Below are 22,236 nucleotides of genomic sequence, written 5' to 3'. Positions count from 1 at the left end.
CATCCCTCTGTAGAGTGCACAGGGCCTGACTGGACCCCACACCTCAGCCCTTCTCAGGCATGTGGAGAGGGCCTCCCTGTTTTCCTTCCCAATGCAGCAGGGCCCCCGTCTCCCTCAGTGTGGGCCCCACTTAGTCCACGAGGCAGATGGGGGATTAGGCCAGGCCCAGCCCAGAAAATAAAGCAGGGAAGGGCCCTCCAGCTCTGTGCAGTGCATTCAAGAGCTCTGACTCCCACTCAGCCCTCCTCAAGGAAGTGCATGGGGAGAGCCAGGCAGGAGGAGGCCCCTGAAGACACGGCTGCTCTCATTCCTCCCCTTTGGTGGTCTCCTGTCCAGAGCATTTCCTCTCTTATGCCCACCTTACTCCTAACACAGAGCACCGAGGCCCCGGAGCAGTGGGAGAAGGGGAGGCAGAAGTGTCTGGGCAGGCCCCTGCTCTCCTGGAAGAGCTGGATGGGATCTCTAAAGGGCACTTAGAGCTGGGCTGGCCCCTGTGCTGATTCCCAGACTCCCACTGACCAGCACTTTTGCCTGCTGCCAGGAAGTTGGTGAGGGGGAGGCGGGTGAAGGGGTGACTCAGCGATGACAGGAGCCCAAGGGACAAAGGTCATGGGTGGAGAATTGAGAGACACTGTTTACAGCAGCCCGCCTCCTCCAGGAGGTCTTCCAGTGCTGAGCCAACCCTGTGGTCCAACTCCTCTCTGACCCACCCTTCTCCCCTTTCCTGTTTGTTAGGAATTTTATCCTTGCACTGACAACTTGTGTATCCTATCTTCCTACCCCACTAGCCTCTGAGCTCCTGGGTGGGGAGGGCACAGAGGGACTGTGGTTTAACTGGGGCCCCACAATGCCTGTGACAATCAGCACTTCCTACTTTGAAAAACCATTTTATGGGGCGCCTGGCTGGCTCAGTCCGTGGGGCGTGTGACTCTTGATCTCGGGGTCATGAGCTCAAGCCCCACGTTGGGGGTAGAGATTACTTAAAAAAAAAAAAAGGCAGCATTTTACATCTAGTTTAGTTGAGTGAATATGTAGGAAAGCGCTGAGAACAGTACTTGGCACACCGTGCCATGTAAGAGTTTAGTTTATCATTGGTATTTTCTGCTCATACTGTCACATTAGTGAGACAGGGCAGATTTTACTGCTAAAGACCTGGGGATACAAACACTCTGGTCTCCTGCTCACTGTGGAATCTTCCTGACTAGTAGGGTAGGCATGTGCAGGCTACGGGACCCCCGGAGAGTCGACAAGGCCAACGCTTGCCTGGACGAAGAGCGGGCAGGGTCTTTGGGCACAGACTGTGAGAAAGGAGCTTTGGAACCCATGGGCTTCTCCAGCCAGGTCTCCTGGGGCCGGTGGGGGTGGGGTGGGAGCAGGGAAGGGGATTGGATTAGCCCAAACGCTCTTCAGACCTCCAGACCTGCCCCCACAAGGCTCTGCGGGACAAGGGGTGGGAGTGGAGGCTCCAGCTGGACTCTGGGGAGTTACCAACCGGCCACGGGGATTACTGAGGCTGAAAAGAACATTTGCCTAGGAAGGGAAAACGGGAAGTGAGAGCCTGAGGATAACGCTCTATAAGTCCCCTGAGACCCACGGCAGACCAATGGGGAGGAGCGGGGCAGGAGGAGGTGGTGCAGTCTGGGGCATCTTGACAGGTCCCCCACCCCAGCCTCACCCCTTCTCCCCCAGAACACAGCTGCAGCAGCTGTCCCGCCCCCTCTGCCGTCGCCGCCTGCCATTGGCTGGAGCCGGGCCCCGCCCTGCAGAGGCGGCCAACCATTGGTCTAGGTCTTTGTGTTTGTGCGCTTGTGGGGGTGGGGGACAGGCGTCATTCCCTGGAACCAGCGGACTTCCTCTCCGCTTGTCTGGGTCACCCTGTCTGCCCGTCGCTAGCCCCAGGCTCGCTCTCTGGCCCCAGCCCTCTTCTCTCTCTCTCCCTCAGCAGCTGTCTCTCTCGTGCCCGCTGGCCTGTCTCTCTCCTTCCCCGCAGTCGCCTCCTTCTCTGCCTGCCTGGGTGGCCGCCATGGGCCGGAAGCGGCTCATCACTGACTCCTACCCTGTAGTGAAGAGGAGGGAGGGCCCCGCTGGGCACAGCAAGGGGGAGCTGGCACCAGAGCTAGGTCTCTTACGTGGGGGGGGGGGCGGGAGTAGTGGACACCGCTGAGGGGCATGAGAGGACGTGGGCGGACGTGGGCAATGGAAGGGGAAGTGAAGTATGTCCTTTACTTCCTACTCCAGGCCTGGCAGTGGCCGGCAGAGGCAAAGGGGTGGCGAGGGCCGGGGAGCAGTGGGGCAGCTGTGAGGCGATGGGCAGGGGACTGGCCTTGCAGGGCACAGGCCTGGGCAGGCCTGAGGAGCAGCATGTCATTGCAGGGGAAGAGCCCCAGCCGCTGAGCGTGGATGAAGCAGAGCTGGAGCTGCTGAGGCAGTTTGATCTCGCCTGGCAGTATGGGCCCTGCACAGGTGAGAACCCTCTCAGGCCCCTGAAGCAACCCAAGGCCCTGCCTGACCCTCTTGGGCACGGTCTCCCGAGACTAGGGGGCGTGGAGGTCCTGACACACCCCTCCCCGCGCATTCTCTAGCCCGCGCCCCCCACGAGGTGCCCGTGTCTCCTTCCCACCCCGCAGGGATCACACGGCTGCAGCGCTGGTATCGGGCGGAACAGATGGGCTTGGAGCCTCCCCCAGAAGTGCGTCAGGTGCTACAGACCCACCCTGGCGATCCCCGCTTCCAGCGCAGGTCAGAGACAGGCCAGGGAGGGTTCTCAGGGGAGCCAGGCACCGCCAGCCTGCTGGCCCCCGGGGTGGGGGCTGCCCTGACCCGAGGAGGACACGGATACGGGTTTGGGGCCTTGCTGAACAGGCAAGAGGATTCTCTGAGGTGCCTGGCTCGGGAAGGCAGAAGATGGCTTTAATAATCCTTATCGCTGAGCTAATGGTGGGGGAAGGGTGCACCCAGGGCCCAGGGGACTATCTACTTAGTACAGAGGGGTTGGCCAAGGACTATAGACCATGGCCAAGAATTGGGGCTGGTGAACTCAGATCAAGGACTTAACTGATTCGGGTTTCTCCCTCCCTGTCCCCTCCCCTCGCACAGCCTCTGGCATCTCTATCCCCTTTGAGGCGCACCTAAGACCTCCTGCCCGCTATCCCAGAACCTCAAGACACAAGTGAGAGCTGGTTGCTGCCCCCTTGGCTCAGTTCTGCTGTGAAGAACTTTTGGCAGGAAAAGAGCCTCATAGAGAAAAGAGGCTGAATCTGGAGGTCTCTGAGGCTCAGCCCTCCATCTAACCAGCAGGCTTCTGGAGCCCCCTCTGAGAGCCAACACAGCTGAAGCTTGCACTTCCTACGTGGAGAATGGTCTCTGAGGACAAGGACCTGGCCATGACCTTTCAGATGCCTGCTACACGCCTCCCTGACCACAAACACTGTGGTCCTGGGAATAGTGTGGCAAATAGGCACAGCCTTGACATGGTCAGACTCAGGCAGATATCCATCTACGAGGCAAAGATGCACTCCCCACTTAAGGCTGGGAATCTGAGGGCAAAACTGGCAAGAGGTTCACTAATGCTTATCAATAAAGAACAATGAGTCTGGAAGCCTGACCTCCAGTCCCTTAATGTGGCCCTGCGTGGGCTGGCAGCCACCAGCAAGTTGATAGGTGGGAGAGAACCAGCACTACGCCTTCCCTCTGCCGCCCAACCCTAGACCTGGGACTAGACACGTCTATAGACTGTGAGACAAGTCCTCATTAGAGCTGATCAGCCTCTGGCGCCCCCTGGTGGTGTAAAGGGAAACTACTCTTTTTTTTTTTTAAGATTTTGTTTATTTGACAGAGATGCAGAGAGAGAGAGAGAGAGAGAGAGAGAGAGAACACAAGCAGGGGGAGTGGGAGAAGGAGAAGCAGGCTTCCTGCAGAGCAGGGAGCCCGATGCGGGGCTTGATCCCAGGACCCTGGGATCATGACCTGAGCTGAAGGCAGATGCTTAACGACGGAGCCACCCAGGCGCCACGGGAAACTACTCTTTAGCCACCTTCAGAGACCAGCCAGAGAAAAACTTACCTGACCTGCCACCTAGCCTGGCATCAGCCTTCTCTCACCCACCCAAGCTTACAAAATGGGTCTTTGTCGGAGGAGGATCCATAGGGCCCACGCCCCATAAAGTCCAGACCTACGGATTCCCGGCAAGCACCTCTGCTTCCCACATTGAGGCCACCTGGATCCAAAGCAGGGTTGAGGAGGCTTTCAACCTGCAGGTCCTGCTCAGGGATGGCCATCATCTGATGCGCTTTGGTGGGGAACTGGGTGGAGCAGAAACAATGCTTAGGGGACCCCGGGATGGTATGACATGGAGAATGGGGTCAGTGTTCCTTGCACTGTGTTTACCTTCACTGGCTGTACCAGCCCTCCATCCTGGGCAGACAGAGACAGCACTACTAACTCCTTGAGGACAGGCCTACAGAGCAGCCAAGTAGCCTCTTCAACCCCCACTGTCCTGGGCCCTGCCCGTGCCTCAACACTTCAAATGAATCATCTCTAAAATTGCTAAAGGGCTGTCAAGGTAGATTTTATAGTGAGGGGGCCTGAAGCCCAGAAGAGCTGTGTGGCACTGCTCAGCAGCACCAGCAGGTATGTGGTGATGAGAGGCCATGTGCACAGGCTCTTCCTGTCTACACCCAGGCACCTGCTCATCTGCTGAGCACCTGCTGTACGCCGGGCTCTAGAGTGTTGTTAGTTGGGTGTTGTTAGTGGTGAGGAGATCAAAGAAGACATACAGGTAAATATAATGCCACGCGGTGGTCTGTGGTAGGCAAAGTTAGGGTTAGAGGTCAAAGAATGCCAGGAGTGCTGAGGTTGACCATGGAGGCTCTCTGACAGGGTGGCATCTCAGCGGAGACCTGAACGAAGTATAGGAATGGGCCTTGCACCTACGGGGGTGCTCTGGATAGAAGGAACAGCAAGCACACTTCCCAAGACAGGAGTGTGTGCACCCTGGTCCAGGAACAGCATGGAGGCCAGCGCAGCCAGGGCAGAGGGCGCGAGAGGAGTATGGTGGGAAATGAGGCCAGAGAGGTAGCAGGTCGCTCCCACAGGGCCTTTCAGGCTGAGATAAGGAATCTGGATTTTAATCTGAGCGAGACAGGAAGACACTGGTGGGTTTTAAGCCAATAAATGACATAATCAAGCTTATGTGTTGAAAACCCCACTCTGGCTGTTGGTGGAGAATAGACTGTGGAGTTGGGGGAAGAAGAGGCAGCAACACCGTGCTCAGGAGGCTTTCTGGGGTCAGCCTTGAGAGAGGTGATGGTGATTTGGACCAGGGTGGGGAGATCAGCTGGCTGTGGGTCAGAGAGAGAGGAGCCAAGAAGAACTCCAAAGGCTCTGGCCCGAACAGCTGGAAAGCCAGAGTTCCCACGACTAAGACGGGAAACACTTGAGAGGGGTGGGGAGGGCCGGGGAATCAGGAGTTCGCGCTTGACACCCAAGCAGAGCTGGGGAGTAGGTGGTGGATACGCAAGTCTGGAGTTCTGGGAAGCTCTGAATTTGAGCTGTAAATGTGGGCGTTTTTTAGATGGCATTTAAAGCCCTGAATGTGGGGGCGCCTGGGTGGCTCAGTCGTTAAGCGTCTGCCTTCGGCTCAGGTCGTGATCCCAGGGTCCTGGGATCGAGCCCTGCGTCGGGCTCCCTGCTCCGCGGGAAGCCTGCTTCTCCCTCTCCCACTCCCCCTGCTTGTGTTCCCTCTCTCGCTGCCTCTCTCTCTGTCAAATAAATAAATAAATAAATAAATAAATAATCTTTAAAGCCCTGAATGTGGATGAGGTTACCTGTGCGAGTACAGATGGAGACAGAAGTGGTCCAAGGACGGGCCTGCACCTTCTATGCTTAGAGGCGAGGAAGGAGGAGACTGGGGGTGGCAGGCTGGAGGAAAATCTGGAGGCGTGGGCCTGGGAGGCCCGGACGGAAGGCATTTCAGAGTCTCAGATGCTTTGGAGAGGCTCGTAAAGTGAAGCCCCAGGGCAGCATGCTGGACTTGGCAATGCAGAGGTCACTGGGGACAAGAAGTTTCCATGAGTGCCAGGGTAAGAGTGTGCCTGGAGTGGGCTCAGAGTGAATGGCAGTGGAAGTGGAGACCAGGAGCATGCCAACTCTTTCAGGGACTTTTACTGTAAAGGGAGCAGAGGAATGGTGGTGACCAGAGGGACGTGGGATCAAAGGAGGGTTTGGGGTTTTTTTTTTTAGGATTTATTTATTTGAGAGAGAGAGCATGAGTGCCAGTGGGGGAGGGGCAGAGGGCGAGAATCTTCAAGTAGACTCCTCGCTGAGCTCAGAACCCTGTTGCAGGGCTTGATCTCAAGACCCATGAGATCATGAAGATCAAGACCTGAAGTGAAATCAAGAGTTGGTCCCTTAACTGAGCCACCAAGGCGCCCCTCAAGGGAGGGGTTCTGATGTGTCGTTTTGTCTTTTGTTTTAAATGTACTTTTTAAAAAGATTTTATTTACTTGAGAGAGAGAGAGCACAAGTGGGGTGAGCGGCAGAGCAAGAAGCAGACTCCCCGCTGAGCAGGGAGCTGGACTCGGGGCTTGATCCCAGGACTCCAAGATCATGACCTGAGCCAAAGGCATATGCTTCACCGACTGAGCCACCCAGGCACCCCTTGTCTTTTGTTTTAGATAGAGTGACACTAGAGCATGTATAGTATGAAAGTGAGCCAAGAGGGGACAGAGGTGGTGGTCTTATGAGTGAGGCTTTTGTGAAAGTGACAAGGGCCAGGACCCAGGGAGAGGGTGGCCTCAGGCAGGAGCATCCAGCTCGACAGGAAGGGAGGCCAAGGATGTGGGAGTAGATGCAGGTGGGAAGGTATGGTATCGGTGGGAACATTCGAGAATCTGATGTTTGCTGAGAGCCTCATGCAGCAGGGAGGAGTCTGACGTTTACCAAGTGCCCTCCGTGCCATCTGCTGGGCTGAATGCTGCACATTCCTTATGTGGTTGACTGGAGTGACTCAGAACACTGTCATTAGGTAAGTATTAGCCACGGCTCACAGATAAGGCACCTGAGGCTGAGACTTGCTCAATCAGGAAACACCAGGCTGGACTCACACGCAGGGCTACCTTCCTCATTGCATCACCCCGCTCCTGCACCTGCGCTCCAGCTTGGGGTGCTGCTGAACAGAGAAGATCTACCCGTGTGGAAAGTTAAAAAAAAGCAATGTGATACAGAGGCCACGTCGTCGGGGCAACTAGGAGTGGTAGCGACACTGAGTTCTCGGGAAGGAGAGAGCATGTGTGTTAAAGAGACCCTCACTGTGGGGACCCTGAGCCCAGGACAGCCCCCTCCTACTGCAGTGGTTCCCTCTGTCTGACTTCAGTGCCTCACCACACCCCTGCTCCTCAGACCCTTCTGCTGCAGAATGAATGCAGAGCCCCCCAGTGCAGCAGGAGGTGGGCCCAAGACACCTCCACTCTGAATATTCTTACTACTTGTATCTTTTATCCGCAAAATCTCCAGCCAGTTTTGTATTCTATTCCATGATATGCTCGAGTAGTTGCCGTTACATTAAAAATGGATGAACTTGGGCGCCTGGGTGGTTCAGTTGGTTAAGCAACTGCCTTCGGCTCAGGTCATGATCCTGGAGTCCCGGGATCGAGTCCCGCATCGGGCTCCCTGCTCAGCGGGGAGTCTGCTTCTCCCTCTGACCCTCTTCCCTCTCATGCTCTCTCTCATTCTCTCTCTCAAATAAATAAATAAAATCTTTAAAAAAAAAAAATGGATGAACTTAGGGGCACCTGGGTAGCTCAGTCGTTAAGCGTCTGCCTTCGGCTCAGGTCATGATCCCAGGGTCCTGGGATCGAGCCCCGCATCGGGCTCCTGGCTCAGCAAGGAGCCTGCTTCTCCCTCTCCCTCTGCCTCTCTCCCTGCTCATGCTTTCTCTCTCTCTCTCTCTGTATCTCTGTGTCTCAAATGAATAAATAAAATCTTAAAAAAAAAAATGGATGAACTTACTTACCAAGTAAAATGGACCCTCTGGGAAGAACGTGCCACGTGTGGCCTCTGGCTGGCTTGATCTACCCCAACGTGCCCACGGCCACCCAGCCAGGCTGAGTGCACGGCAGGAAGTGGCAAACAAGGGTTCATTGGAAGCAAAATGGGAGGTCAGTGGCCCATGAAGGGTGGGGAAGAGTAGGTGGGCAGAGAAGAGCATTCTAGAATGAGGAACTGGGCTGAGCAAAGGTAACAAGGAGAGGATGTGTGCGCCCAGGGGAGAGGTGTGCAGACAACAGCACTTGCTTATGAAAACCAGGGCAATAAAAAGCTAGCATTTCAGTGCTTACTACATATGCAGCACTGTTCTAAGTGCCTTCTTTCCCCTAAAAATGATGATACACTTTTTATAAAGAGATTTTAAAGAGGAGATTTAGGCACAACAAGGTTAAGTACTTGCCCAGGGTCACACAACTCGTTAAGTGTTGGGAATAGAATCTGATGCCTGCAGGCATGTCATGTGGGCTAAAGCCAGCAAGAGGGGCTGGGACCAAACATAGGGCCTGGAGTCTGGATTTATCCATGGTGATGACAGTGCTAGAAGGCTGCTGAGCAGGAGAGAGATAGGATAAAAATAATCATTCTGGAAAATCTGTCTGGCCAGGTAGAAAGAAAGACTAGAGGGGAAGGAACTGCAGGCAGGGAGACCACAGGGGGAGCTATTAAATATTCAGGACATGGGAGTTTGGGTGGCTCAGTCTGTTAAGCGTCTGACTTCAGTTCAGGTCATGATCTCCAGGTCCTGGGATTGAGCACCGTATTGGCGGGAGTCTGCTTGTCCCTCTTGCTCTGTCTCTCTCGCAAATGAGTAAATAAAATCTTAAAAAAAATATTCAGGACATGGGTACGGAGACCCTGGATTAGCAGACAGAATGCAAAGGACAGAGAGTTCCAAGAGATGTTGCAAAGGCAGGTGGCAGGGCTTGCATTTGGGAAGGGACAAGTGGGGAGGGAGGCGTCAAAGATGACTCAGGATGTAAGCTTGGGTGGGTGAGAGAAGGCTGATGCCATGGACAGAAAAATGGGAACTGGGAGGGAAGGCAAGCTCGATCTCACGCATGTGCAGTTTAAGATGATGACAGGACTCCCAAAAGGCAACATGCAGGAAGCAGTGGCAGCCTAGAGGGCAAGTCCAGCAGCGAGGTCAGGGAGAGGTGGCATCCAGGGCACAGGGGGATCACCTGCATAGAACCGACAGTCAAACCCATGGGCATGGGTGGTTTCTCAGGGGGTGAAGAGGGACAGGGAGAGGGCGTGAAGACAGGACCAAAGATGGCACTCAGGAAATCCTCTCTAGAAGGTGGAAGACCAGCCAAGGAGATGGGAGAGTGGCCGAGTGGCAGGAGAGCCAAGGCCGAGCTGGCACCAGGCGGTTCTGAGAACTTCGTGCGTGGCTGGTGGCATGCAGCCAGAAGATCTCACGAGGAGGAGGTGGAAAGGAGGAGGATGGCCCGCCCTGAGTGTCCTCACACTTCCTGCACCCCTCTGTGTGCGTGTTGTAGTTCTCTCTGCACCCCCCCACACGGTGACTACCAGGGCCACACCCGCCAGTGAGGGTCACGCAATTCCATCTCTGTTGACTTAGGTGTGGCAGCGTTTATCTGCCATCAAACTCAGACAAATGCACTAATAACACAAAGGCTTCAGGAGCTAATTTGCCAAGAAACTCAAGGAAACAGGGGAAATGCACACGTTTCCGGACTGGTCTAGAAGTAGACGGAGGCCACAGCAGTGGCGGCTTGAGGTGGATTTGGGTTCACACGACCTCTAGGACTTAGGCAATCCTCAACACGGCTGCTGGGTCTCCAGGCCACTCACCCAAGCCCTAAACTAGAAATCGACAACTTCATGCCAGTTCCGGCAGGTGCAATGGTCAGAACTGCAGTGCAGAAGCTCCGAGGGACTCTGGGGCATGCGCGTGGGAGAGAGGAGGACCTGCAAGCGAATTTCAAACCCGCCACGAGACGGGTGTGGACATGACACTGTGGGAACTCGGACTCCCTGAAGACGGCCCTGTGGCTAAGGATTTTAGAACGAGTAGAGTGGACACACGGTGGACAAGGTCCCTCATCTTTCCTGAGCCCTACTTTGGCCCTTAGTCTCTTGAAGGAAAAGGCATTTCCCAGAAGCCTCCCCTGGGGCAGATGCCTCCTTCCCCTCAACCAGAGTTTGCATGGCTCCCAGTCCAGCGTGTCCTACCCTTGACTACATGCTGTTTCTCTCTGCGCAGCCTTCCCTGAGAAGACTTAAGGGTTTCTCCTCTGCTCTCCATGGTAATGTTTCTATTTTATGAGAGCATGTCGCGTGGCTACATTTCATCGCCTCCTCTGCTAGAGTGTTTCATCAGGCCCTCAAAGCTGACAGAACCTTCCCACTTCATTCATACCTCCTGTTTGGTCTGTTGGTCCTGTCCAGCCTGTGAGAATCGTGTAGGCATCAGCTGAGTGAAATGTGGTCTCTCTCTAAGTCACTTCTGGGGGTTGTGTGGCCTTGAAGGCAGGAGCCATCTTATCCTAGAGCCTTCTCAGCAAGGGACGCATCACAGCAGTCAACTTCAGAAGCGGGCTCCTTTTCACAACCTGTTTTGAAGCCTACGGCTGCACTCAGCTCCTCTGAGGCGCTCTCGGGTGCAGGGTAGAGAGGACCATCACATCCAGAGCACACAGGACCCTGCAGCCCACCGCTCCCCAGGCTCTCGGGAGGATGGCTGCCCAGGATGCCCCCACACAGTCAGTCCTGCAGTGCTGGGTGTAGACTGGTACAACTCCGAGGATGCCGATTTGGCATTATTTGTCAAAATGACAAATGCACACATCCCTTTCAGTCCATATCTAGAAGTTTATCCTCCAGATATACTTGTATGTGTAAAATAATATATAGAAGGTTATTTATTATCTTATCATTTGTAATAGCAAAGACTAAAAACAGCCTAAATGTCTACCAATAAGGCACCAGTAAAGTAAGTTCTAGTCCATGATGGATACCACACTGTGAAAAAGTTCAAGCAAGCTCTGTATGGATTGGTATAGAATAGAATGAGCTCTAAAATATATGTGAAAAAATTGAGGTGGGGAAAAAGAGATTTATGGAACAGTGTATATAATATGCTACTATTTGGGTAAAAAATGTATGCATTCACCTATATTAAGTATAAATATCTCTGAAAGGACACTCAAGAAATTGATACCATTGGTTGCCTTTGAGAGGGAGGTAACTTGGTGGGTTGGAAATAGGGAATGAAGGGAAATTTTTTATTAACAGAGCTTTTGCATTTTGAACTACGTGACTATATTACCTATTTAATCAATCAGTAAGAAAAACAGTCTTACCATGTTCATATTAACAGTACTAGAGACAATTCTACTAAGGTAAAAGGGGCTTTGTACCACGTATTGCAATGGCTTCGTGGACTCCTAATGCTGCACTCTTTTTACTACATTCCACTGGGAGAGAAGGCTCTTCTGCCTGTCCTTGGTAGTGCTAATAAAACGACAGAACATTTACCCTCTGATCCAGCAGTGCTATTTCTAGGAACTGATCCCGAAGATTCACTTCCACAGACATATAGCAACATAGGCATAAGCTTAATCACTGTGGCATTAATTGTAATAGAATATTGGAAACCACCTAAGTTCCCATCCATGGAAGCTAACTAAATAAACCCACCAATGTAGCTATAAAAAAAAAAGAGAGAGAGTGAGAGAAAGAGATTTCTGTTAGCTGATACAAAGTGATTTCCAGGATAAATTGCTAAGTATGTAGTGTGCTACCTTTGTGTAAGAAAAAAGGGAAAATAAGATATAAATCTGAAAGAAGAAACGTAGGAAAACTAGAAATGAGTAAAATGGATCCTTTTGGGGGTAGGTAAGAATGGGGTGGAAGAGAGAATGGAAGTGAGATTTGTCTAAGTATTTTTTTATATAGTCTCAGCTCCTGAATCATATGAATATTTTACAAATCCAAAAATATATCAGGAGACTTTTTTCAAATCTCAAAATTGACTACAAATAGTAATAACTGAACCTAATTGTATATCAGATTGATAATATAATCATACAGAAAAAATAATATAAGAATACAAATAAATTTTCAATATAGTTCATGGGCTTCCTAAAGACTACAAAAAAAAAAAATCTTGAACTTTACTTAATAGGTTTGTTGTTGATAATGGTATTGGTGTAGGAATTCTAAAACTGTTTTGCTGTTTTTGTATGAAGGATACAAAAAAAAATGAATAAATATATAGATGTTGGAAGTCAGAGATTGCACTGTGGAAAAAGGGAGATATAATATGGAAGGAAGGTGAGGAAAAATCCTCAAATGTCAGATTTGAATTGGAGATAACAGTATGTAGATTTTTGTTGTTGTTGTTAAGTAAGCTCTATGCCCAAGGTGGGGCTTGAACTCACGACCAGAGGATCAAGAGTTGTGTGCTCTACGAACTGAGCCAGCCAGGAGCCCTAGAATTTTTTAATTTTTTCATTTTATTGAAATATAATTCATCTACAGATGAATTTATAGATTTTAAGCATACAGTTTTGGTAAATGTATGCACTGATGTAATCATCAACCCAATTAAAATCTAGAACATTTGATCTCCCCAAAAGTTTCCTTACTCTCCTTTGCCCCTTTTCACTCTTTTGTTCCCAATACTTGGTAATTTGCATTTTCCCTCTTTTTTTTCTTAATCAGTCTTGCTAGGGGTTTGTCAATTTTATTGATTTTTTTCAAAGAATGAACTTTTGGTTTTGCTTTCTCTGTTCTTTGCATATTTCTGTTTCACTGATTTCTGCTCTCATTATTTCATTTCTTGGGGTTTAACTTGTTCTTTTTTTTAAGCTTGTCTTATTTTACTCTTTGAAATATAACATAATACATAAAATTCATCATTTAAAAGGGTACAAATCAGTGTTTTTAGTATACTCACTATGTTGTACAACCACTGCCATTAATTCCAGAACATTTCCATCACTCCAGAAAGAAGCCTGTTAGCAGTCAGTTCCAATCCCCCCTGCCAATCACTAATCTACTTTCTGTCTCTATGGATTTGCCTATTCTGAACATTTCATACAAATGGAATCAAACAACATGTAGCCTTTTGTATCCAGCTTCTTTGACTGAGCATAAGGTTTTCAAGGTTCATCCATGTTATAACATGTAACTACATTCTTTTATGGCCGAATAGTATCCCATTGTGTGGATAGTATCCCATTGTGTGGGATTGAGATTGAGAGTTGCATGTCTTCATCTCTGCTAATTTCCCTTGTCTGGACATTTACTGGGTCTGATATTAATGTAGCTGTACCAGCTTTCTTGTGCTGTGTGCCCAGTATATCTTTTTCATCCTTTCACTTTCTGTGTCTGTAGAAAAATTGTATCTCTCTTACATATTATCTAGTGGGGTCTTGACGAGCTCTGTGTTTTAATTGGAATGTTTACATTTAATGGAATTATTCATACGGTTGGGTTTAAGTCTGTGATAGTTTGCTAGAGCCCCATAACAAAGTATCACAGACTGCATGGCTTAAACAACAGAAACTTATTTTCTCACAGCTTTTGGAAGCTAGAAGTTTGAGACCAATGTGTTGACAGAATTGCTTCTTTCTGAGGGCTGTGAGAAAGGGATCTATTCCAGGCCTCTCTCCTTGGCTTGTAGACAGCCAAGTTCTTCTCCCTGTGTCTTCACGTTGTTTTCCTTCTGCACATGTCTGTATCCATTTCTCTTTTTTTTTCTTTAAGATTTTATTTACTTATTTGAGAGAGCGAGAGCGAGCGCATGAGTTGGGGGGGAGGGGCAGAGGGAGAGGAAGAAGCAGACTCCCGCTCAGCAGGGAGCCTGATGCAGGGCTCAACCCCAGGACCCCGAGATCATGACCTTAGTCGAAGGCAGACACTTAACCGACTGAGCCACCCAGGCGCCCCCAAATCTCCCCTTCTTGTAAGAGGATTAGGGTCCAGCCTAATGACCTCACTTTAACTTAGTACCTATGTAAGGGCTCTATCTCCGTACAGTCATATTCTGAGGTGCTGGGGGGTGAGGATTTCAATATATCATGTCAATAGTAGAAAAGTCTATCATCTTGCTACATTTTTTAAATTTGTCTCATATGTTCTTTTGTTCCTCAGTTCTCCTTTTTCTGCCTTCTTCTGAGGAACTGAATATAATTAATATTATATTTACATATTATAATTCAATAGTCAGTATATTAAATGTCATTAATGTTATATTTTACTTCCTTTCTTTGCTTTGTAGCTATACCTCTTTTTATTATTTTTTAATGGTTGCCTTAGAAATTATAGTATGTGAGGTGCCTGGGTGGCTCAGTGGGTTAAGTGTTTGACTCTTGGTTTTGGCTCAAGTCATGATCTCAGGGTTGTGAGATTGAGCCTGGCGTCCACTCAGTGGGGAGTCTGCTTGAGATTCTTTCCCTCCCTCTCTGCCCCTTTCCCTACTTGAGTGTATGCTCGCTTTCTCACTCTCTCTAAAATAAAATCTTTAAAAAAAAAGAAATTGCAGTATGCATCACTAATTGATCACAGTCTAACTGAACTTCTTCACATTTTGCAAATATAAGGATGTTACAACAATATAACTTTATTTGCTCTCCCACTCTTGGTGCTGTTGTATTTTATTCCTACATATATCATAAACTGTACCTTATGATAATATTACTTTTGCTGTAAATAGACATTCGTCTTTTATGGAAATTAAGAAAAGAAAAAAGCAATGCTTTTAAATTTACCCAGATATTACCATTTCTGTGGTGCTTCATTCCTTCCTATGGATCCAAGTTGCCAAATTTCCTTTCAGCATGAAGAACGCCCTTTAGCATTTCTCATAGTGCAGGCCTGCCAGCAGGAAATTCTCTCCTCTGTCATTTTTCTTAAAATGTCATTACTTCTCCCTCCTAGTGCAAGGTATTTTCATTGGCTACAGAATTCTAGATTGAAACTCTTCTTTGTCGGCACTTTAGAGGTGCGATCCCACTGTCTTCTGTCCTCTGCTCTTCCACATCACCATTCCCTGATATGTAACCTACCTGCTTTCAAAATGTTTTCTTTACGTCTGGTCTTCAGCAGTTTGACTATGATGTGCCCACTCCAGGTGTGATTTTCTTTGTGTTTATCCTGTTGGTGTCTTGCCAAGCTTCTTGAATCTGTAAGTGAATGTTTCTTACCAAATTTCAGATTTTTGTTTTTGATCATTATTTCTTCAAATATTTTTTTCTGTCCCATTCTCTCTCTCCTCTCCTTCTGGAACTCCAGACACATATGTCAGGCTGCTTGATATTTTCCCACAGATCACTGGGCACTGTTAATTTCTATTCAATACTTTTGTCTCTGATTTTCAGATGAGATCATTTCCCCGGACCTGTTCTTAAACTCATGGCCTTTTCTTCTTCCAAGCCTTCTTCAATCTTCTGTTAAGCCCCTCCAATGGATTTTTCAGTCTACTTGGTTCTTTGTTATAGTTTTAATTACTCTGCTAAGACTCCCCATTAAGACCACCCTATTTTCCAGGGGTCCTGGGTAGCTCAGTTGGTTAAGCATCTGCCTTCAGCTCGGGTCATGATCTCGGGGTCCTGAGATTGAGCTCCATGTCAGGCTCCCTGCTTAGCAGGGAGTCTGCTTCTCCCTCTCTCTCTGCCCTCCCTCTTCTCCCTCCATCCCCCTCCCCCTATCCCTCCCCCTTCCCCCTCCCTATCCCCCTGCTCATGAGCTCTCTCTCTCAGATAAATAAAATCTTAAAAAAAAAAAGACCACCATATTTTCCTTTAAGTCTTTAGTCATATTTATAGTAACTGGTTTACAGTTTTTGTACATTAATTTCAACATCATTGTCATCTCATGGTATATTTCCATTGATTTTTTTTCTTGATTATGGATAACGTTTCCCTCCTTCTTTGAATAACTAATAATTTTTTATTATATGCTGGACATTGTCTGGATAACACTGTCTTCCTTTAAGAAATGCTGAGTTTGGGGCGCCTGGGTGGCTCAGTGGCTTAAGCATCCAACTCTTGATTTCAGCTCAAGTCATGATCTCAGGGTTGTGAGATCGAGCCTTGCAATGGGCTCCGTGCTGGGTGTGGAGCCTCATCCCCCCTCACCTGGCATGAACACACGTGCCCTCTCTCTCTCAAAAAAAAGAGGAGACAAGAGAAAATTCTCTTTTACTGAAAAATAATAGCTTATTATGTTAAACACATAATAGATGTACAAGGTATGATATAATTAAAAGAAACAAAATGAAATAAATAATTTAGGCCAAAATCATTACTTGATACTAAAACCAATGACTGACAAGATTGCTGGGGACAGGATATTCACACAGCCTCAACTTACCACACAGTTCATGACCGTGAAGGGAAAAGGACAATGGAAAGATCTAGCTGACGGCATCTTAACCAGCACTCGAATTCAGCGTCAGCAATAATGAGATAAAGCAGCATTAAATGGCTGAAGTAATGAAGCAGAAAGAACATATTGCTCATATTGTTCATTTGCAAGTATTCTTGCAAATAGGTTTCACCTGAATCTAATTGTGAGGAAACATTCAAACAAATCCAAATTGGGGAATATCCTATAAGACAACCAGGGTGGATTCTTCAAAAATGCCAGTGTCATGAAAAAGAAACAGGCAGAAGGACTATTCTAGATTAAAGAAGAATCAAGAGGGGTGCCTGGGCAGCTCAATCAGTTAAGTGTCTGCCTTCGGCTCAGGTCATGATCCTGGGGTCCTGGGATCAAGCCCTGTGTCCAGCTCCCTGCTCAGCAGGGAGTCTGCTTCTTGCTCTGCCCCTCCCCCTGCTTGTGCTCTCTCTCTCTCAAATAAATAAATATAATATTAAAAAAAAAAAAAACGAATCAAGAGACATGACAACTAAAAGCAGTCTGTGATCCCTGACTGGGTCTTGAATCTTTTTTTTTTTTTAAAAAGCTGTAATGGAAAATTTAGGGATATTTGGAGAAATGTAATTATGGTAGGCAATCTAGATAATAATATTGCATCATTGTGAAGTTTCTTGGTCGCTATGAAAACAGTTTGGCAGTTCCTCAGAAAGTTAAACATAGACTTACCATATGATCCCCAGGCCTGCTTCTAGGCACATGCCCTAAAGAACTGAAGCAGGGACCCAAACGGATACTTGTACACCCATGTTCATGGCATCATTCGCAGTCACCAAAAGATGGAAACAACCCACATGTCCATCAATAGATGAATGGCTAAACATAATGTGGTCTATCCATGTAGTAGAATGTTATTCAGCCTTCAAAAGGAATGAAATTCTGGCACTTGCTAGAAGCATGGACGAATCTTGAAGATATTATGCTAAGTGATATAAGCCAGACACAAAATGACAAATACTGAATGATTCTACTTACATGAGGTACCTAGGATAAGCAAATTTATGGAGATAGAAAGTAGAATAGAGGGGCGCCTGGGTGGCTCAGTCGGTTGAGCGTCAGACTCTTGACTTTGGTTCCAAGCCCCACGTCCTTGGCTGCATGCTCAGCAGGGAACCTGTTTCTCTCTCCCTCTCTCCCTTCCTTCTGCCCCTCCCCCCACGCACTGGCACTCCCTCCCTCTCTCGCTCTCTAAAATAATAAGTAAATCTTTAAAAAAAAAAAAAAAGAAAGAAAGAAAGAAAGTAAACTAGAGGTTACCAGGGGGGATGGGATGTTTGATGAAAAAGTTCTGGAAATGGACAGTGGTTATGGTGCACAACATTATCAATATAGTTGATGCCACAAGCTATGAAGGTCTCCTGAGGCCTTGGGCCGTTGGGAGTCGGTCCATCAAACCAAGAAATGCGTGCTGCTGGGGTAGACAGTCGGCTGCTGCCCCAAGCACGCTCGCCCAGTTCCAAGCCTTCCCAGGCCACGTACATTCTGTGGGGTACATACAAGCAGCTCTGTCTCTCTGGCCTTGAGAAGCATCCTCCTTCACCCAACCTGTCGCCCACCCCCACAATTATGTCTGACTTGAGCTAGGCCAGCATACGGGGCCTTGCTTGCATCTGGGCTTGTTCTGTGCGCCCCTTTCTGACGCCTCCCTCTCCATCTTTACCTCTGAGGTTCACTGGCTGGCTGCCAGGTGTGCCAATGGGCTGGAGTGCGGCATTTCTACCCAGGCCAGGGAATCTCCCTGGGCAAACTTTGCTGACTTGCCTCCCCACCAATGGGAGAACAGTTTTGTATTCTTACTCTTCCAGCCCAGACATAGAATCCCCTACAGTGTCCCAGTGATCCTGGGAGCAGGCGGATCTGGCAGAGTAGGGGGTGGAGCACCAGCTCTCTGCTGCGACATGCTGCCATGGGAACAAGTCAGTGTCTAGTGAGGGCATGGCAGTGACAGCCTCTGGCCAAATATGTCTCATACCAGAGAGCAGCTGGCCCAGGCTGGAAAACTGAGGAAAATGGGTAGGAAACTCTGGCTGCAATGGGAAGGAAGGGGAGTACAGGCCTACTTTCAGGTTAGCCTATGACCACAGCCTTACCTGGAGGCAGATGGCACCCTTTCAGTGACAGCCAAGGCAATGGAAAGACCACTGGTCTCGATGCCACCATTTAGTTCTTTGGTCTATAACCTAAAAACTCAGATCGCTCAGGTGGAAAAGGGAAAGTCATAATGTTAAGACTTGCTGGCCATTGTAAATTGTAAAGGACCAGCATGGCCCTGACGTAGGCTGACGTAGGCCTCCGTGGCAGGCACTGAGCTGTGGTAACCTCCTCTCGAGCATCAGGTTCTAGAGTTATTAAAGCTTTACGTGGCACTTAGCCACTCAGGAATCCTGGCACACCCAGCAGGCACTTACCTGCGGCCTGTGGAGTGGGAGCAAACTGGAGGGGCAGGATGGAGAGGAAGAACAGGACTCCACGGCGAGAGCACAGGCTGCCAGGGAGATGAGGTAACAGCTCACTTTGGGTCCCATGTTCAGGAGGAGGAGCATCTGTGGCCTCCAGAAGTCCTGCACCATCCCACATCTAGGGACAAAATCGGCAGTCACTGGTGCCCCATCCCTTCTTTGTTGAACCCACTTAAACTTTCCCCAGCTTCCTCATTCTGAGGATGACTTCACCCTTTGTGAGCAATAGAGGATCTCAGAAGGGAGTCTAAATAGGCAGGGGGAGAGTTTGCCCTGTCCTCGAGCCATTCTCCTCTCAATAGTCTCTGCTTTGCCCTCCACAAGGGACTCCTCCATCCCAGGTCCTAAGGTAGTTCTCCGCTCCCCGGGGTCACTGGACAGCTGTTCGGATTGGTCAGCTTCAGTGCCAGCTCCTGGCACAGGGTCAAGCCCTGGGCAGGACTAGAAGGATGGGGCCCAGAAGTCAGCCTGAAGATGGCGCTGCTGAAGCCAACCTCATTCCTTTGCAGCTACTATAGGCCTTGGCACGGTGGACATGGTTTCCAGAGATGGGAGAGAAATTTCTCTGAGGAGGAGTGGGCCACAGACAAAGAAGAGCCAAAAACAGACACAAATGCTACAAGACAGACCCAAAGGAATATCCCTCACTGGGCCTCAAGACCATTTCATAATCCTGTGCTGCAGTGTCCTCCCCTTGTGGTTGTCAGCTCCCTTCCAGGGAGGGAGGCTCACAAACCCTCCTACCCATTCACGAGACCCTATTCACTCGGCTCCCAGTTACTGTACTAAACAGTACGTACCAACAACAGAGCCCTTGCCCCATAGTCCTGCCTATTCACATTCCTCCCCTAGAAGGGTGTCTGTAAGACAGCACGGAAGCTTAATAAAAGAGTCTCAGGATAACACAATGACCACATCTTGGCTCCTCTCTGCAGAAAACTCATAGCCCTTGTTCCTTCACTAATAACTCCTACGTGCCATCCACATGCCATGCTGAGAGCCAAACACTGACCAAAACCCAGTCCCTGCCTTCTAAGAGCTCATATCCAGTTAGGGCCCCAGACATTTCCCCCCATGTCTCAAGGCTGCCAGGACGGTGCTCACAATAACTTTGCCCTACTTCTTGGCACATCCACCTTGTCCACATCCTCCAGGGCCCGGCTGAAATGCTGTCTGCTCCTTACTGCTCTCATGACACAGCCACTTACCGGTGGGGTCTCCTGCCTCTCCATGAGCACAGCAGACTCCGTGATGTATCTCATGACACATCACTTCCCTCCTGCATTATGTGTTTTGTATGCATAACTGATCTTCTCTATAGACTTTTTTTTTTTTTAAGTAGGCTCCATGCCCAGCGTGGAGCCCAACGAGGGACTCAAACGCACCACCCTGAGATCAAGAGTCAGACACTTAACCACTAAGCCACCCAGGCACGCCTACAGACTTTTCTTGAGGGCGAAGATCATTTTATACATCTTTGTACCCTTCAGACTACCCCACACAGTACCAGGTACATACAGGTGGTCAAAAACAACTCACAGAATACAGCTTACACATAAAGATGCCTGTTGGATGAGTGAAGGCTTGTTTGTGAAGCCACTGGGAATTCCCAGACTTAATAAATAATACATTTTCTCACTAATTTAAAATTCCTTGTAAGGGTTTTCCCAATTAATACAAAGTTTGAACTCAATGCAAGTAGCATAGGATTCTTATGTATTCCTTATAACTGTGTGTGTATCCAGTCCTATGTAAATGTTATATAAATAGAATTCAATATTCAGCTGTTTCTTCACCATAGCATGTAAGTGCTCACATCCTCTATGAATCTTAAGAAAGGGAAAGGATCTTCTGCACTGCATGGTGTTGGGCTTTGCACCCTCCCTAGATGCTGTGTGGTAATGATATAACCCAAACTACAGCTGAAGGGAGGAGATACACAGCTTGAGCATCCAGGCGTGGCTAAGAAGACTCGGGCTTCCCCAGCGGAATCAGCCTATAAAACCATCCTGCATAAGAGAATGGATTTGCCCATCAATAGAGGAAGTGACTCCAAAATTTAGGAAAAGGTCTCAAGTAGCTAAGGAATGTTTTTTAGAGTATCGGAAAGGCTGGCTGGGACTCGGGACAACACTCACTAGACGCAGGCCTGGGGTTAAAAACTTACACGAATTATCTCATTTAATCTTCAAACACCTGAGGCAGCACTATCCTTACCCCCAGTTTTGCAACTGAAAAAACTGAGGCTCAAGAGATGTAATAACTTTGCCCAAAGTCACAAACCCAAGTTTCTCTGACTCCAGATTCTGAGCTGAGACTGTAGCTCGAACCATCCAGTTCCCCTTCTTCTTGCACGAGGTCTGCAACGAGGGGGCAATGATCCCGTATCTTCTAGAAGAGACCGTAAAGATCATCTGCTCCAGCCTCTTTACAGAGGAGGAAATGGGCTCGGAGGGATAAAGGGACTTGTTCCCCAGGCAGCACAGAGCCAGAGGCCGCTCTGCAACGCTATCACAAGGTGCCCTAGGATTCCAGCCCGAGCCGCACTGACAGAGGGGGGATGGAAGCCCCGAGCTGGGAGCCCCGGGTCCCGGATCCGTGACACGCAGAGCCCGATCCAGCCCCAGGCGCGCTCGCTGCCCCGCCCGGCTCGCGCTCCCGTCCACGTCCACCTGCCGCGCCAACCATTCCGGCCCGCGCCCCGGGAGTACCTGTCGGCGGCGCGCAGGCTCTCGGCCGGGGACCGGGCGCTGGCGCGAAGCGAGCGGGGCTGCGCGGGCCAGAGGCGGACACCGGCCTCGCCAACCCGGGCCTCCCCGGGCCACCGCGCCTCAGAACGCCGAGGCTCCGGGAGCGCGCGGACGGCCGGAGGCCGAGAATTTGGGAGCGGTGGTCCCGGGAGGCAGAGCCGCCTGGCTTCCGCCCCTCAAGCCCCCTACTCTGCCCCTCAACTGTCTGCAGACCCCGTCCTAGCTCGACGGCACCTGAAGGGGAGCAACGGCCACGCGGTCCGCAGAGCCAAGCGGCTGGGACCCTCGGGGGCGAGGTTCCCATGGAAACGAGAGAGGCCCTTCGCGCCTGCGCGGACGCGCTAAGCACGGTGGGAAATGTAGTTTCCGGGCTGCTACCCGGCGGCCGAAAGAACAGACGCAAGATGGCGCCCGAGCGTTGTGGTGGGTTCCGAGCTTCTGGATCCTTTCCCCCCGCCACCCCCAAATCCCCGCCCGGGCGCTGCCGGCGTAGGAGAGGCCGCGGAGGCCTGAAAGGTAGTTTCTCTTGGCAGCCGCGGCCCTGAGGCGTCTGGGGTGCAGGGTGAAGC

The 22,236-nt window shown here is 49.7% G+C and overlaps 1 protein-coding gene and 1 long non-coding RNA gene across 3 annotated transcripts; one reads left to right on the top strand and one right to left on the bottom strand.

Moving 5' to 3' along the window:
• The first annotated feature begins 1,803 nt into the window (after positions 1-1,803).
• POLD4 (DNA polymerase delta 4, accessory subunit) lies at positions 1,804-3,598 on the top strand. Of its 2 annotated transcripts, none has more exons than XM_035013385.1 (4): positions 1,804-2,120; positions 2,374-2,463; positions 2,583-2,739; positions 3,097-3,598. In XM_035013385.1, the coding sequence occupies exons 1-4, from the start codon at positions 2,024-2,026 to the stop codon at positions 3,119-3,121; spliced, it is 369 nt and encodes a 122-aa protein (XP_034869276.1). In that variant the 5' UTR covers positions 1,804-2,023; the 3' UTR covers positions 3,122-3,598. The 2 variants fall into 2 exon arrangements, with proteins under 2 accessions (XP_034869276.1, XP_034869277.1); XM_035013386.1 differs by having other exon boundaries at positions 1,808-2,120; positions 2,628-2,739.
• A 15,036-nt stretch (positions 3,599-18,634) lies between these two features.
• On the bottom strand, positions 18,635-21,848 carry LOC118016123. The gene is made up of 2 exons (XR_004680760.1): positions 21,629-21,848; positions 18,635-19,035 (listed from the first exon to the last, which is right to left on the bottom strand). It is a non-coding gene; the product is annotated as an uncharacterized LOC118016123 (long non-coding RNA).
• Between the last annotated feature and the right edge of the window lie 388 nt (positions 21,849-22,236).

The sequence above is a fragment of the Mirounga leonina genome, unplaced genomic scaffold (genome assembly GCF_011800145.1).
Source record: "Mirounga leonina isolate KUSES-001 unplaced genomic scaffold, KU_Mleo_1.0 Mir_166, whole genome shotgun sequence".
Lineage (NCBI taxonomy): Eukaryota > Metazoa > Chordata > Mammalia > Carnivora > Phocidae > Mirounga > Mirounga leonina.
This window is presented reverse-complemented; position numbering and strand designations above follow the sequence as displayed.